Consider the following 17242-nt stretch of genomic DNA (forward strand, 5'->3'; position numbering starts at 1 on the left):
AGTGTTTGCAAAGCAACAGAATGGCAAAAATCCACAGGCCGTAGAGTTACATCTTTGTAAAGTGATTTGGAATCGCAAAATGCACTCCTTACCCAGGCCGAGAGGTTAAATGGGTGAATATGTACAATAGACATTTCAAAGCGATTGATTTAAGGGCCAAAATGGCTAAGTGTCTATGAATGGTGGTGTGGGGGCCAGGCTGGTCGGATATGAGTCCTGGGGTTACTGCTGGCGGACTGTGTGACTTTGGGTAAGCTCTTTAACCTCTCTGTGCCTTAGTTTTCATCCTCTGTAAAATGGGATAATGAAAGTCCCTACCTCACTAGATTATTGTGAAGATTAGTGGGTTTAAACCTATAAGCGTGTCCCCAGCAGTGCCTGGCATGCAGGAACTTCTCAGCAAGCATTAGCTATTATTGCAGTGATAGATGTGTACTTACTAAGTGCGGACTTGTGCCAGACAGGAGACAAAGTTAAGCAGACCCCAGAATAATTGTAGTCATAGGAGTTGACAGTCTGTGCGTACTTTCTTTCTTGCAACAAACAATTTCTGAGCACTGACTACGTGAGCCAAACGAAAATCCCTGCCCTCAAGGAGCTTTCTTTCAGATGGGGTGAAGGGTAGCTAGACAATAAATTACAGACATAAGTGGGGTCCAGTTTTGCCTCTTGATTGGAGTCCAGTGAATTTGCATTGAAGGTGCAGTGAGAGGGGCGTGGCCACAGGGTTTGGGAAATGCCCCACCCAGGTGTTGGCTGGCGAGTCTGTCAGCATCAGGGCTCATCAGCTGCTACACAAGAAATCCAGGATTGCTCTTAAGACAAAAAGCCTTGGGTTTTCTCTCAGGTTGGGCACATCTGGGCTGGCAAAGACAATATTTCGAGTGTAAGTTGGTCAGTAAGTTGTTTGACTAGTAACTAGGTTCAGCTTATTCAGGACTGAAATGGATGGGTCTCTCCCGTTGCCAAGGAAGGTGTAACCCATTTCTCCTCTTTCCTAGATGGGAAGACCACAGCATCCCCAAGATTTTCTTGGGAGGCAAATCACCTTCCTTTTAGATGGAAGTGACCTTTCCTCATAATTCAGGAAGCCTTAACTCTGGGTTGTAAACTCAAATGCATGGGGTGGCGGCGGCAGGTAGCATAAGTAATAAAAATGGCCAACGTGAATGTGAAGTAACATTCATAAATGAGTCCTTGCTGTATACCTGGCATTGTTCTAAGTGCTTTATATGTAACAATATATGTAGTCCTTATACAAATTCTAGGAGATAATTTTATCCTCATTCTATAGACTAGGAATTGAGGCACAGATGGGTTAAATGGCTTTGGACTTGAATCTAAAGCCAGAACAGAATTGTTCGCCACCAGCTCCTGCTGCCCTTAAGGCAATTTGGAGTCCAGTCATAATGTTGCAAAGCTCCTACTGTGTGCTTGTGGCTGTGCCAAAAGTTGGCATTTCCACGATTTTGTTGGCAAGAAATGGCAGAAGTGGGATTCATACTGGTCCCTGGGTCCCTGAGTCCCTAAACTCAGTTTCTACCCTACACTGCTTCCTGCGGATACATCCGACTGGAGAGGAATATTTCTCATTTCAATAAAGAAACAGACTAAACTGTCCTGAAATTCCCTGTCCCTTCCTTCGGCTCCATTCTTCAGGTTGCCATGGAGTCGCCGCTCCCTCTTCAGATGACATTATTAAGTTGGCTGAAGCCAATGCCTGCTGGGCTCCCGAGAGCCTGCTCTGCCTGGAGGAGGATGTGTTCAGCAGGAACGTGGAGCTGCTGGGGGCCGTCAGGGGCTTCAGCCCCACTCAGCTGAGGACCCTGAAGGAGAAGGCGGTACAGGTAAGCCTGCCTCAGGGAGGAAGCACTCAACAGAGGGAAAACCCAACACACGGTCCCAGCCCTGCGGTGCGTGGACCCCCTCCCTACCGAGGACCTTCCCCCTGGGTCATCTTGTTGAAATCCTACACCATCAGTTCAGAGTTATAGTCATTATCTCCGCAACGGAGAAATGTCTAGTTTCTGCCTCCCTTAGGGCTGTTTTGGCATCTAAGGGATGCTCAGCAGATCAGACTGTGGCTGTTCTGGTGCTTCTGACCGAGGTAGTTTCCAGGAGCTGGGCCTTTTCTTTCCCCACTCGGAGAACCCCACTACCGCGTGCAGGAGGTTTTCTCAGAATCTGTTGCAAATCCATCTGAAAACCTGACAGAAAAGGGACAGGGAGAACTGGAAGTAATTTGCCATCTTTACAAAGATCCCTTTGAGTGGCTAGTTTCAGCTGTTAGGATAGTTGTGGACTATGTAGTTACATTTGTGGAGTTTAGATATTAAATTCCTTAAAGTTAAAATTCTGATTTTATACGAGCAATCCAAGATTGTTGTAGGAGAGTCAAAAATAATAAAGAAGAAAATCGGTCATAATCTTTGACCCAGAGATACACCCTGTTAATATTTTGGTACGTTCACCCGAGGCTTCCCAGACTTCTGTATGTGTGTGTAAAATATATTTATATATTTCATATGTGTATTTCACATATACATGTTACAAAAATAGTGTCATATCCACTTACTATTCAATAACTTGCTGTCCACACCAACACTGTACAGTACATATTTTTTCCATATCAGAAATATAAATCTGTACTGGTATTTTAAATAGCTATATATTATTTCATTTTATGGCTGGTCCTTATTTACTGAGCTAGTTGTAGACTTTCAGATTGTTTATATTTGTTAAATGCCTCAGGGAACATATTTGTACATATTTCCTTGGGCACTTGTCTCATTATTTACTTAGGCTAAATGCCCAGAGATGAAATTTCTGAGTCAAACAGTATAAATATTTTAAAAGCTTTTGATACATATAGTCAAATTTCCCTCTGAAAAGCGTGTACCAGTTTACATTCTTAGCATCAACAAATGAGGGTATCCTTTACCCCTTATCTTTCCACTATCATTCTTTTTTACTCCTTGTCAATATGATCAGCCAGCTTAGTATTCTCTGATTGTTGTTAATGGACATTTCTTTAGTTACAACCAAGGCTGAACTTTCCTTGTATGTTTATTTCTTCTTTTGTGAATCTCCTGTTCATATCTTTTGTCTATTAAAAAAAAAGTAGTCATCTTTTTCTTATTGATTTTTAAGAGCACGTTATATATTAAAGAAACTTACCCTATGTCTGTTTTAAACACTGTTAGTAAGGGTCAGTCTAATCTGACTTTTTCTTCACCTGAAGGTTTGGGACTTGCCTTCTTACTGGAAAGGGTACCATATTGTCTCCCTGGGGCACATTGCTCTGGCTCTTAATGAGAGTGAATTGGAGCAGCTGGATCTCAGCTCCATCGACACTGTGGCTTCCCTCAGCCAGCAGACAGGATGGACCCCAGGGCAGGTAATCAGATGTTTCTGGATATATTAAATCTAGTCTATTTCTGTCTCAATTTTGTATACATTTTCCTTTAGATCCTAAAATGTACTTACGTGATTTATAATAGCAGCTTTAAAAATCTTTGCTGCTAATTCCATCATCACTGTCTGAGTCTGTTTCTGTTAGCTAATTTTTCTCCTAGTTATGGGCCATATTTTCTTATTTGCAAGCTTAGTAATTTAGCCTGGCTGACGGGCATCGTGACTTTTACATCTTTGAGCGCTTGATTTAGTTGTACTCCCTCGAAGAGTGTTGGGCTTTGTTCTGGCATGCACTTAAATTACTTTCCAATCAATTTGATCCCTTTGAGACTGCCCTTTGAGCCTTATAAGGGTGAGTCTGGAGTGACCTTTATTCTGTAGTAACTTTATCCCCATTACTGAGTCATGATTCTCCTGAGGACTCTATTGAATGCATTGTGCTTTGCAAGACCTCTCCTCTCTGGCTGGTGGGAAGGTGACCTCTTTCCAGCTCCATGTGAGCTCTGGGGATTGTTCAGCCTATGCTTTCCGATGCCTTTTCTGATATTCATGTGGCATTCTGCTCCTTGCACGTGGAGATCAGTAGTCAGCCAGATCTGAGAAGACCTCTCTGTAGATTTCTGGAACTCTCTCTGTCTCTGTGCAGTTTTTTCCTCTCCAGGAATTTGCCCCCCAAATTTGCCCCTGGCCTCTCTGAACCTGGATCCTCTGTATCCCCAGGCCTGGACACTGGGCTTATTTAGGTGCCCTTCCCTCCTCCATGGCTTGGAAACTGCCTCTGGGCAGTGAATGTGGGTAATTTGGGGGCTCACCTTACTAGCTTTCCTTCTTCCAGGATTATAGTTCTGTGCTCCCGGTGGTCCAATATATTTTGTTCAGTTTGCTCATTGTTTATGGTGAGAGAGGGATTCTGGTGTCAGTTAAACTTTCATGGGATAAAGAAGAAGTTCTCTCCAGAATTTAATTGTTTCAATTGGGAGGTAAGTGAACCCACCATACTGTTAGCTGAAAATGACACCTGAGGGAAGGCTGCCCGAGAATGAAGTTAACACAGAGCAGCTAAGACTCCCCTTTCTAGCAACCCCAGAAAAGAGTGCCCCTTTCTCATTAATTTTTGAACCAGTCCCAGCATTGACTCCAATCATGAAAGTGCCCACTCCTAACTGTCTGGTCAGGGGTAGGATATGTGGGTTGGCCCCGCACGCATCAGGGAGCAGAGCCCGTCTCACCATGACCATGTGGACCGAGAACGGGGAGTGCGTGCGTGGTAGGCTACACAAAGCCCCCAAAGATGTCCACATCCTAATCCCTGGAACCTGTGAGTTTGTTACCTGATGTGGCAAAAGGGGCTTTGCAGATGCGATTAAGGTAAACATCTTGAGATGAGGAGAGATCCTCTTGACCCATTTTAGGACTGGCAGGTGCAATGTAATAACAAAGGTCCTTAGAAGGGGGAGGAGGAAAAATATCATATAATATCACTTATATGTGGAATCTAAAAAAAAGGACACAAATGAACTTATTTACAAAACAGAAACAGACTCACAAACGTAGAGAACAGACTTATGGTTACCAGGGGGCAAAGGGGGTGGGAAGGAATAAATTGGGATTTCGAGACTTGCAAATACTAACTACTATATATAAAATAGATAAATAACAAGTTTATAACCCTATATTCAATCTCTTGTAGCAATCTATAATGAAAAAGAATATGAAAATGAATGTATGTATATGTATGACTGAAACACTATGCTGTACACCAGAAATTGACACATTGTAAATTGATTTACTTCAATAAAAAAGAATGAAAAAAAGAAGAGGGAGGCAGGAGGGCCACAGATACGGAAGGCAACATTACCATGGGAGCAGAGGACACATAGAGAGATCTGAAGGTGCAGTGTTGCTGGTTTTGATGCAGGATGGGGCTCCGGTCAAGGAATGCAGGCAGTCTTTAGAAGCTAAAACAGGCAAGGAAATGAATTCTCTCTAGAGCCTCCAGAAGGAAGATATCTTCTTGACCCATTTTATGACTTCAGACATCCAAAACTGTAAGAGAATAAATCTGTATTGTTTTAAGCCACTCAGTTTGTGGAAATTTGTTACAGCAGCAAGAGGAAGTGAATACAGGTGGTTCACCAAAGGAAAAGCATGGTGTTATCAACTAAAGGGAGAATGGGTGCTGGGCAGGGAAAATCAAGTCATGTCCCCTACTCTCGTGAGCGTCTCGTAATCAGGATTGCTGTATTACATAACTCAGAGTGGCACCATTCAAGTAGAACAGGGTGTGAATTGTGCCCCCGTGGAGCTGGGCGACATGGAGGTCCTGGCCATAAGGATTAAATGACTTAATATATGTAAAACATTTTGAACAATGCCATACAGGCAATGCCCATAGAAACAATGGGATGTAGGAGTCAAAAATTAGTTGTTTTCATTGTTGTTGTCATCGCTGTCATCATATCACCATCCTCTCTCTGGCAGTTTAATACTTTCCTCATTTGCAAGATGAGAGGATTAGACGCCCCCCTCCCCCGCCCCAATCTACAGTTCTTTCCACCCTGACATTCTGTAATCCTGGGCTTCTGTGACTCTAAAGCTGGGTTTGACTGATTTGAGAAGTGCGACAGCACACTTCCAATATTCAAATCATTCTATTCTCAGTCTGGAAGAAAACAGAAAAATATATCCAACTTAGAAACTAGGGTATCTCTTTCCCTTTGTACCATTTTTAATTCCCATGGGTGGCAGTGAGATTTATCAACATGTTTGAAGAGGATATGAAAACCTAACATTTGCATGTATCATTTGCAGTCAGTTCCTCAACTTCAGCTCCCAATCAAACCCTTAAATGCATGTTTCTAGATTAACAGTCAGACCTGGCGGAGCTACAATAACAGATAGTTCAGCTTAAAAACCAATATAAAGGAAAGAAAAAACTGTTATGGAAGCCAGAGGGATGAACAGAGAGATTGAAATCTTACAGCTATTCACTTTTCAGTGGTTAATACTGCCTAAAAGTGTTGGTATTAATTGTCTTGAGATCATTACAGATACGCCGGTCCAGTCATTCGAGGAAATATATTTTGGCTTATCACCTTGCAGGCTGAGCTTGCATTTTTTTCCAGGTTCCAGTGGCAAGGACAATTTAATGTCGCATCTTCAAAGTCATTTTATTTGAATTGTAGTTTTGCGCTTTCATTTTAAAATGGGCATGCCTGATGGTGGGGGAGCACAGATTGCTATGAGTCAATGAGTGAAACCTGACTGTGAAAACTTAATAAGAAAAGTTCAAAAGCTAACTTGAGTCTCCATCTGCAAACATCTTCACCAGCTAAGAGTGGAAACTCTGGAGTCAGATTGCCTGGGTTTTAATCCTAGAACCATTATCCACTAGCTGTGTAACCTTGGCAGAGTTACTTACCCTCTCTGTGCCTCAGTTTCCTCATCTGTGACAAAGAGATAATATTAATATTTACTTCCTAGGGTTGTTGTGAGGATCAGATGAGACAGTATGTGTAAAATGGTCAACACAGTGTAGGCATACAGTAAGCATTCAATAAATATTATTATTATATTAAAAATTATCGTATAATTATTTTGGATACACATTCACATTCAGTCAAAGATGTTTAAATCTAAACATGTTGCTACTGAAATTCCCTTATAGTACCTGTGAGCTTTGTAATCATTGAGGGAAACTTCATGAAGATACCGACCGGTCCGATGTGCAAGTTCCTCTGAAGCCAATCCATCATGCGATGGCGGTAATCTGATGTCATTTCAAAAGAGTACATATTGCCTACAATGTCTATAGATCACTCAGTCAGCTGTTCATTCATTCATTCATTTTTTTTCAAAAAGTACTTCCTGAACCCATGGGCCAGGCATTGTGCCAGGTGCCCGGGATAGAGTAGTAAACTAACTGGGTATGGTCATTGTCTTCGGAGATTCTGCTTGGTGATACAGATGAAAAAGTGAGCAATCAAGGGGAAGAATGTAAAACATTGTGATAAGCGATAAGCAGAAAATGGACAAGGTGCTCATGGAAATAATGGGGAGGGAGGTTACTTGAGATGGGGGGAAATCTAAGAAGTCTTCTCTGAAGAGGTAGCATTTAAACAGACCTGAGGGATAGAAAGGCAACAGCTGTGTGAAAAGTGGAATCCCAGTGCAACATTTCACAATCTTTGCCATCATTTTCATTCGACACTGGAGTGATCCATGCTGTGCCATGGGATGGGCTACGATGAAAGGGAGATGGGAAGAGTCATTGTATCCCTGTGATCCTCATTTCCACTCCGGAGCTGTTCATCCTTGGATGTCTCTCCCCCGTCTTTGCCTCATGAGCTCTTGTCCTTCTGTAATCTTCTGCATCTGACCCCCTCAGCACTGAGGGTCCAGACTTGGATCCTTCCTTAGGTTCAACATAGGTAGATCAGGGTTCATTTAATTATAAGTGACAGAGAACCTGACTCAAAATGGCTGGAGTAAAAAAGAAATTTATTGACTCCCATAACAAAAGGTCAAGGGTGGAATTCAGGTATGGCTGGATCCAGGTGCTTCAACACTACGGTCAGGAATCCATCTCTCACCATTTTTTGATGCTGATTTCCTTTGTGTTTGACTTTGTTCAGAGACAGTTTCTTTCCATGTGGTGAGTTCTAGCAGATTCAGATGTTTATCCTTCTAAGGTCCAGTCCAGAGTAAAGGAAGCTCTTCTCTTCTAATTGTTTTAGCCAAAGTCCTTGACTGGATCACATGCCCAGTCAAGGGCCAATCACAGCAGCCAAGCTAAGAGATAACCTAACTGGCCAGAACTAGGCCATAGCATCACCCCTGGACCTCAGAATACAGTTAGCTCCAACTGAACCACATGAAGTAAGAATTTCAGAGAGATGGTCCTCCAGGGAAAGGCATGAACAGCAATGGCCACTATACTAGAATTACAGGGACCATACAGTGCACATCAGCCCCTTAAATCAAAGCTCATTGAAGAGATTCTTATGTGGTTTTTAAAACCAAAGCATTTGATGTCCAAATCTCCAGAATTGAACAGTGAGAAGCAAACCTATTTCTATAGGAACTTAGAGAAAAAAGAAATCATTCTGGCTGAGGTAGTCAGGGAAGACTTCATGAAGGTGATACTTGACTTGAACCCCCAAATAAAAGGATGGTTGGATTTTAACAGTTGGGACTGCAGGAAGGGCATTTCAGATAGAGGTACTGATTTGAGCAAAGGCCCAAAGGCAGACCATTACAAAGTTTTGTCAGAAAGTTGAGGAAATCGATGCTGGAAAATTTGGATCCTGATGCAGAAGAACTTAAATGACCAAACTATCTGAAGGTCATGAGTGATTGAAGGAAATAAGCCAGCAGACACAGACACAGGGTACAGGTGTCTTTGATGTTGGTGAAGGACGTAAGAGCTTCATGGTCTAAAGACACCTCTGTAGATCAGAGGACACACTCAGTAGAAGCAGCACCTTCAGGAGGTTAACCTGGAAGAGTGGCTAGTATAGTTTGGAATGGGGAGTTCGTTCAGGGGAGTAGGGTGGGGGATCAGTCAGGAGGCCAGCTCCATTGTCCCCTCAAGCCCTGAGGTCTTGATCATCCCTGGATAGTTTATTTCCTATCCTTCCACATTTTTGTAGGCTAAATCCATTCTGCAAGGGTTCCTGGCGGATTCGGGCAGTAGTATCCAGGATCTGAAGAGTTTCCATTTAGTAGGACTTGGTGCAACCCTGTGTGCCATGAACATCACCGAAATCTCACTTATAAAGATCTCAGAATTCAGGTAAGCAAAACACTAGTGTGCAAGGTGGCCAATGATTGGTCCATTCGTTCATTCTTTCATTCAGCAAAATGTTCTCTACTTCCCGATGCTTTGCTACCTTTCTGGGCTAAAACAGGGAGTGAAGTTAGCTGGATCCTTCCTTGGTGCTGAGCCTACCTACCTTCTGCATATTATTTTTGGCTGGAGAATCTCCCAAGCTCACACTATATCCCTCCCTCATAACCAGGGTGGTGGTGGCCAGAATCGGGACCCTGCTGTGCAGTACCCAGGTCTTGGCGGAGTTTAAGAGGAAGGCAGAAGTTGTGTTTGGGGAGCCCACAGAGTGGCCCAGCTCTGTCTTGCAGGAACTTGGGACCATTGCAGGTAAGGGGCACCTTGAGCATGACTTTCTCTCCCTTTCCAACCTTAAATCTGAAGATAAAAACAAACAAACAGAAAGAATCTTTGGCCATGTGCGGTGACCATGTCTAGAGTTACCATAGAAGCTAGATTTCGTGGCTTGAAGTTGCAGAGGGCGGGGTCTGCAGATCTGACTTCTAAGCAGGCTCTCTTGGTGACTCTTGTGTAGCTAAACTGGTTTAGAATGTTACTTAATTGGCTGAAAAATGGATTTATACACAATTTGAAATTTGTGTAAAGTGAAGCTCCTTCTGGGCATACATTTCCTTGTAGGAGACCAATCAAGGCTAATGTGACCCACTTATTTTTTTATTATTTTTTTGAGTTGATTAAGGAACCGGATTCTCCAGTGTGGTTTTCAGGGCCTTTTGTAAAGCAATGATGCTTGCCTAGAACACACGGATGTGTACACCAGTGAGCACCACTAATAAGCGGGGTTCTGATGGCTCGAGCTAAACCCTCATGATTCCTTTTTCTCCCCAGCTGGATTATCTAAGGAAGAGCTCCGAATGCTCAACAAGGATTTGATGCCGTATTTCCAGCCATCAGCAATCAAATGCCTCCCTGATGAGATATTCAAAGTAGGTTCTCAGTTCCTCAGGGAAAGTGGGAACTTGACCCCATTTCAAATCACAACAGGGCAGCAGATGGCAGGCCTTGGATTCCAGGGACTTGTCACCAAGCTTCTGCTGATGGGGCCAGAGGAGAGCTGTGTGCCAGCAGTGGACGGATCATAAGATAATTTTAGGAGTCTTTGTTTTTTAAGTTTTTTCCTTCAGTTTTGAATGTAGCTTTTAATTGTGTCTATTTTTATGGTTTCCTTCTCTGCGTAGCCACTGGCTCTGATTTTCTATTTATGTTGGCATGACAGGTTCATATTGCCTTATCCAAAACCCTTGGGGGCAGATGTATTTCAGAATTTGGAATTTTCCATATTTTAGAAAGCTCACTGTGCATCTACATGATTGTTACTGAACACCTTCAACAGGATCTGAGGAAGCACCTTGTAAGCAAATGCATCAATATTTCCGTGAAAAAAATCTGTGACAAATCACACTAATTGGAATAAATAGAGACTATAAATGGTCTCACATCAGTTCAGGTCAGGTTCTGCTGGCAAATAAGTTTGTCTTTAACTTGGGGGAAAAACTTTCAGTTTTAGGCTCTTTTTGTACTTCAGAATTGCAGATGAGGGAATGTGGACCTGTGTAACATCTCCTTTTAAAATAAATTTAAGTAAAAATATTTTAATTGATTTAAAGAAAAGTGTTAAGGAAGCCAAAATAGGACAGGTGATAAATGGCTATGGAAAAAATTGAAAGGGTTGAACTGGGTCAACTGAAGTTAGGGAGGCAGAGTATCCACCGAAAGGTCCTTGCTTCCTGTCCATGTATAAGGTTAGGAGAGGGTTTGATGGGGACAGTCTGCTCTGATGAGCAGTGACCCTGATGTTTTTGCTTGCTGGGTAACTTGGAAACACATTCTGCCCACCAGAACTGGATAGGGCACCCACACAAGGCTAGACACACTCCCATGATGCCACATCATTGTTTCCTTTCAAGACATTTAGCAGACCTTGAACCACTCAGCACCCAGGACAGTTCCCAGCACAGATCAGGTGAGATAGCTGTTTAGGGGAAATTAGTAGAACTTCCCCTCTGGGGCAGGCAGATTGGTCCTGGATGCTAGCATGTTGCTGAGCACTTTCTTCTGGTCTTGTTTGGAATGCACTTTGTAGCTTACCTGTTCCAGAAATTTCCTAGTGACCACCCACATCATGGTAGACTCCAAGCTAGGTTCATCTGAGATGCGCTGATGAAGAGGTATAACACAGTGCCTTCAGGGGCTTGGAAGGTGACATAGAGGAGTGCAGTGGCCTGGGTAGGAACTGAGGTGAACTGGAGAGCCCTGTCGAAATAGAGAAGCCACTTCTTGTCTCTGGCACATTGATGCAGTGTAACAATGTGGGCCCAATATTGCTGGATCTTCCTTTTTTCTTTTTAATTTAAAAAAATTTAAAAAAAAGGTCCAGAAGCCTCATTTTCATGTGAAGTCTCCCAATAATTAAATGTTGGCAACCACTTTGGATTTATTTTTTAAAATACGATGCAGTAGGCCTTGATATTCAATCTGGCCTGTTGGTTGTGAGGCAGCAACATTGGAAAAATAGATAATTTTTATAGTGCAGACTCTGTGTCAATGGTAGATACAAGGTGTAAGCCAAAAGAGTGCATCTGCAGTGTGTTTGTGTGGGGGGAAGAGGGTAAAAAGGGAGGAGGTGATGCTGAATTTTGCAGGACAGGTTAGCTAGATGGAGAGGGAGGAACAGTGTTCCAAGGCAAAATGAAATGCTGCCTCCTGGGGGCTGCAGCAATGGATGTCCATTCTCCAGGAGTGAGGTGTGCCAGTGGGGAGGATGCTAGAGGTGGGCAGGACCCAGAGCTTGGAAGGTCTCATTACCATGTTCAGGAGCTTGTGCTGTGTCCTTGGGGGCAGGGAAGGGTTCTAAGCAGGGGAATGACATGATTCCAGGGAAACATTTGCCTGGACAGAAAAGAAGAAGGTGAAAGAGAGAAGAGGAAAGGGTGAGGGAGCAGGACCCCCCCTTCTCAGAAGCTTTGGGGCTCTTAGAAAATAAGTAGGATGACTTTAAAGGCCCCTGCCATCCCATCTCATTCCAGATCCACTAGAACTAGTCACCAGGTCCTCTAAGCTAGAAGTGACTTCAGAAAACATCTTGTTCAGGATTCTGAGTGCATGGCAGAATTTCCCACTTTCTGTGTCCATGGCAGACATTACTAATAGATTACCACACTTTCCCTTCACTGAGTCCTCACAGAACTTCTGTGACGTCAGGCAATCTTATCAAAGGATGGGAATCTGCATGGGAGATGAGTTCTCTGGGCCATCCCACATCTAGTCCAAAAACTCAGAGAGGCTATGTGACTTGCCCAAGGTCACACAGCTAGTATATGGCAGAGCTGGGACACAGATTCAGGTCTTTGCCCTTTAGGTGTGTGTTTTCTCCTCCATGCCAATGTTTTTCAGAGGGGACTTGAAGCATTGGGGGGGTGTACCTTGCAATGTATTAAACAACATTAAGTCACACAGTGAGAAAATCATGACTTCCTTTTCAGCTTTTACTACTGATTATTTCAAGGAAGAAGTCTCAATTTGGAGCTAAAATGTCTTGGACACCTCTATAGTACTTTTAAAATCCACCCCCATCCCTTTTATTTAAGGAGACCTCAGGTTCAGACACCATTGGCCAACAATAGCTAAAATTCAATAATGTTGTTTTATTTCTTTGGGCATATTTTATTTGTTTATTTATAAAAGAAACATTTTTGAAGAATGTGCATGTAAATTTATTTACCTTTATTGACGTACAGTCAATTTACAGTGCTGTGTTAATTTCTAGTGTACGGCATAGTGATTCATTTATACTCCTTTTCATATTCTTCTTCATTAGAGGCCATAACAAGGTATTGAATATAGTTCCCTGTGCTATACAGTAGGTCCTTGTTGTTTATCTATTTTGTACATCATAGTTGGTACCTACAAATACTGAACTCTCAATTTATCCCTCCACCCTCCCTTCCCCTCTGGTAACCATAAGTTTGTTTTCCTTGTCTGTGAGTCTGTTTCTGTTTCGTAAGCAAGTTAATTTGTGTCATTTTTAAAAGATCCTACATATAAGTGATATCATACGGTGTTTTTCTTTCTCTTTCTGGCTTACTTCACTTAGAATGACCGTCTCCAGGTCCATCCATGTTGCTGCAAATGGCATTATTGTTTTTTATGCCTGAGTAGTATTCCATTGTATGTATATGTGTATATACATGTGTATGTGTGTATACCCACCACAGCTTCTTTATCCAGTCATCTATAAATATTTGTGTTCTTTTGGCATATTTTAAAGGAGTACTTATTGCAAGTCATTCTGATCTTCCATTTTGGGAAATTTCCATGAAAAGTTTTCATTTTAAAATAAATTTGTTGTAGTAGTGAAAGAGTGATCTGATTTTAAGGAAAAATTCTGAAGAGGGGCACAAATTGTACCTGGGTGCGGCAAAATTGTGCAGCCCTGGGCGGGTGCCCGAGTTTTGGGAAACCCGCGGAGGGGCGCCTCTGACGGCGTTGCCCTCTCTCTCCCCGGCAGGAGCTGTCCGCGGAGCAGATCGCCTCCTTGGGCCCCGAGAACGCCGCGGCCGTGACCCCGGCCCAGCGCCGGCAGCTCAGCATGATGCAACTGCATAGCCTCCAACGGGCGCTAGATGGCGCCAAGACTCGCTCCTGGCTAGACGCGCCTCCGAGCGCCAGCCCCACCCGGACCCCCTCTTCTCTTTCTCCTCCAGGTGAGCCCACCACCCCGCCCCTCTGCTAATCCCCTTCCCGTCCCTAGGTCCGCCCTGCTTGACCTGGGGCGGGAAGTTTCCTAAAATTCAGGATGGGGTCTCTGGCAGTCATTGAGATTCTGCATTCAGAGAAAAATTCCTACCAAGCATATGTAAACGATTCTCAGTCCATCACTTTAAAGTCGCGGGGCGGGGCAGGGGGCGAGGGAGGGGAGGAGAGGGAGCTTAAAAAAAATAAAACAAAACCCCGCCAGTTCCGCGGACCCCATCCAGAACCCACTGAATCAGAATTTCTCAGGACTTGAAGTCCTTTCAGTGGTTCCTCTGCATCCTAAGTCCTTCTTACTGTCCAGTATTGATTAGTAAACTAATATGAACTGGGCATCTCCTCTGTGCCAAGCCCTTGGTAGGGGCTGGGAATACAGAGGTGAGTAAGGCAGGTAGGGCTCTCTTGTAAATGAGCACGACGATTTCAAATCTGATAAACCAGGGAAGGAAGGCAGCAGAGGAAGGCGGTGGTGACTAAGGGCTGAGCTGAGATGGAGGAATCCAGGGGGTGGCTTTCCTTCCTTTTTTTCTCCCTTCCTGTCCCACTCTCCTCCACCCCCTCACTCTCTCACTTCTTCGTGATTCCTTCTATCTTTAGTGAGCACCGTCTTTGGGCTAAGCATGGTGCTAGGCTCCCGGGAGGCAGCTGTGAACAAGCCAGATGTGTCCTCTGTCCCTGCTGAGCTCCCAGTAGAGTGTGGGGGTGAGGGAAGCCGTCAGCACCCAGGCGACCATGAGGCAGTATGACAGGTGCTTGTGAGGCCATCACAGGTACCCAGAGAACACACGGGAGAGACAGCTACCTACGCTTGGGGGAGCAGGGAGTGGCCGTGGTAACCTCCCGAAGACAGTGATTTCTAAGCTGCAGACCAAACTGGGGAGAAGATGGACCCAGCCAGGTGGAGAGTGTCGCAGGAAGAGGGGACAGCAGGTGGAAATACCCACAGAGCGAGGAGAGCTTGGTGCTTCGCTAAATTCTCCACCATAAACCTCTGCTTGACTTTTTTCTGACTCGAATATCTCCAGGTCTGCCCCAGCCTTCCTTGGGGATGGCAAATTGTGGGAGTCCCCATTTCTGCAGCCACAGGTGGCCAGAGGTGGCACTTGCAAACAGAAGCCATGCCCTTTGAGCCATGCCCTTTGATTTATTCTGATCATTTTCACACCTTTTCATTGAAATATGATACGCATACATTTAAAAGTTATTTTTAAATGTCACAGTGTTGTGTGTGTGTTATACAATGCACACAGCAGACAATGCACACGGTTCAGAACATGAAAGGTCTGAAAGGGTTTGCAGTGAAATGTCTTCAGTTCCCTTCCTCAGAGGCAACCGATGTTACCGGCTTGTGTATCCGTCCAGAGATATTCTATGCGCATCCATGATCTCTGCACTTTTACAAAAGCTTATTGTACACTTTGATCTGCGCCTTGCATGTTTCACCTGACGATATAACTTAGAGACAGTTCCGTATCCATGCATTGTTGGTTTTCTGGCTCCATACCGTATTTAACCAGATCTCTGAATAGGAACACCCAGTTCCGTTGTTACTATTTTTATTCTGTTACAAACAATGCTGCAGCAAATGGCCTTGTATACTTTGCATCTGCTCAAGTGTATCTGCAGGGCAAACTCTTCCAAGTGGGACTGCAGAGTCAGAGGGTATGTGCAATTTTGATGGATGCACAGCCAGGCAGGAGAAGCCTAGATCCCTTCTCCCATTTGCCCCACAGGCCTGAGCCGGGAGGTGGGGTGGGTGGGGGTCGGGGGCTGACAGTTGGGTGAATCCTTTCTGTGGGCCAGGCTCTTAATCTCCTGTTTCCTAAATTTGTTTCCTTATCCGAATCACCTGGGAGTGATGCTTGTAAAACCAAGATTGCTGGGCCTGGTCCCAGACTTGCTGAATCAGAATTTGCAGGGGGAGGATCTCAGAATTTGCATTTTTAACCATCTCCCCAGTTGACTCTTATGCTGAAGGCGTCTCTGGGACTCACTGATTCACACAGTCTTACTTAATTTGCCCCCTCCCCCCTCACAATCTGCGGGTCATTATTCCCATTTAGGAGATGAGCAAACCAAGGTTTGGTGAGATCTAGTGGGTGGTTCAGAGGGAGACGCTGGGGGCTGGCGTGAAGCGTCCATCCTCCGCTGGCTGCTAAGACCCCCTGTGCACGCTTGTCTTGTTTCCTTTTTAGGAGCCTCGGTCTCCCGGGGTCTGGGGCTGGGCTGCCTTCTGCTGGTTCTGATACCCAAGCTCGTGTGGTGAGTGGTGTTTGTGCTTCTCCCTGGGACCCAAGGAGCTGGCCCAAGGGCGTGGAGATGGTGGGTGTCCCCTACCCTGACTCAAAGCCTGAACAGAGGCAGGAAGACTCGGGGGCCGTGGAACTGAAGAGGCACCAAAAGGAAGAATAGTTATTAAAAATGCTCTTGCACATTCTTCCGCAGACTCATGTCCTCCTCAGAGGCATTCTCCGCCTCATTTCAGCCTCCCTTGTTCTCCGACTGGGAGACAGAGAAGCGGTGGGGAGGAAGGGTGTCTCTGTCAGTGGCACAAAGACCTTCCAGATGAGTTCCTGCCCTCTCTCCAGCGGGAGAGGCTGGAGAGCGGAGGGTGCAGGCCAAGGCACCGTTTTTTGCCAAGGCCTGATCTGGATTTTATTCTGGCTGAATTTCCCTTCCTCGGAGCTACCGGCTGCATTGGATTTCTCCGTCTTAGCTGCTGAAATAAATGATTCTCGCAACAGAAGCCGATACTCCTGCCTGATTGCTGGGACTAATTGATGTTTTGGTGGGCATTGCATTGCTCAGAAATGAAAACATTTAACATGGCTCAACGTTAAATCAATTTTTAAATACATTTTCCAGATGCCTCCCATTTCTTTGGGAGTCAGCTGAATGAATGGCTGTGGAAGTATCAGTTCAACTTTTAAAATACTCCTTTATTTTTTGATGGAGGTGGTGGCTCTTGTTTTGAGTTGCTCTGGGCTTTGGGGATGGGTTGAAATAAAAGAAAATACATTGTGTAAGTTGTGATTGTGGCACAGCAGAGCAAACGTGGCCCACTCGCCCAGTCCTTTAAAGGCTGGAATGGAGTTAGCTCTGGAAATTCCCAGGATGCTCTTGGCCTTTGGCTCAGGAAGGGCTGCTTAGCCACCCCTTCTGTTTTCACACCTTCTCAGAGTCAATCATTAAAGTTTTGCACACCATCCCTGGGGTGGCAAGTTAGCA

At 44.5% G+C, this 17242-nt stretch overlaps 1 protein-coding gene across 1 annotated transcript in view; it reads left to right on the plus strand.

Annotated features, from left to right (window-relative positions):
* Positions 1-16280, plus strand: part of OTOA (otoancorin) — a 47044-nt gene extending 30764 nt beyond the window's left edge. The window contains exons 22-29 of the mRNA XM_072942146.1: positions 1660-1847; positions 3242-3397; positions 9066-9208; positions 9435-9571; positions 10091-10188; positions 13770-13965; positions 14612-14716; positions 16210-16280. Coding sequence (XP_072798247.1) covers positions 1660-1847; positions 3242-3397; positions 9066-9208; positions 9435-9571; positions 10091-10188; positions 13770-13965; positions 14612-14716; positions 16210-16280 — 1094 coding nt within the window. The remainder of the gene's footprint in view (positions 1-1659; positions 1848-3241; positions 3398-9065; positions 9209-9434; positions 9572-10090; positions 10189-13769; positions 13966-14611; positions 14717-16209) is intronic.
* The last annotated feature ends 962 nt before the right edge of the window (positions 16281-17242 follow it).

Source organism: Vicugna pacos, chromosome 18 (assembly GCF_048564905.1).
Source record: "Vicugna pacos chromosome 18, VicPac4, whole genome shotgun sequence".
Taxonomy (NCBI): Eukaryota; Metazoa; Chordata; class Mammalia; order Artiodactyla; family Camelidae; genus Vicugna; species Vicugna pacos.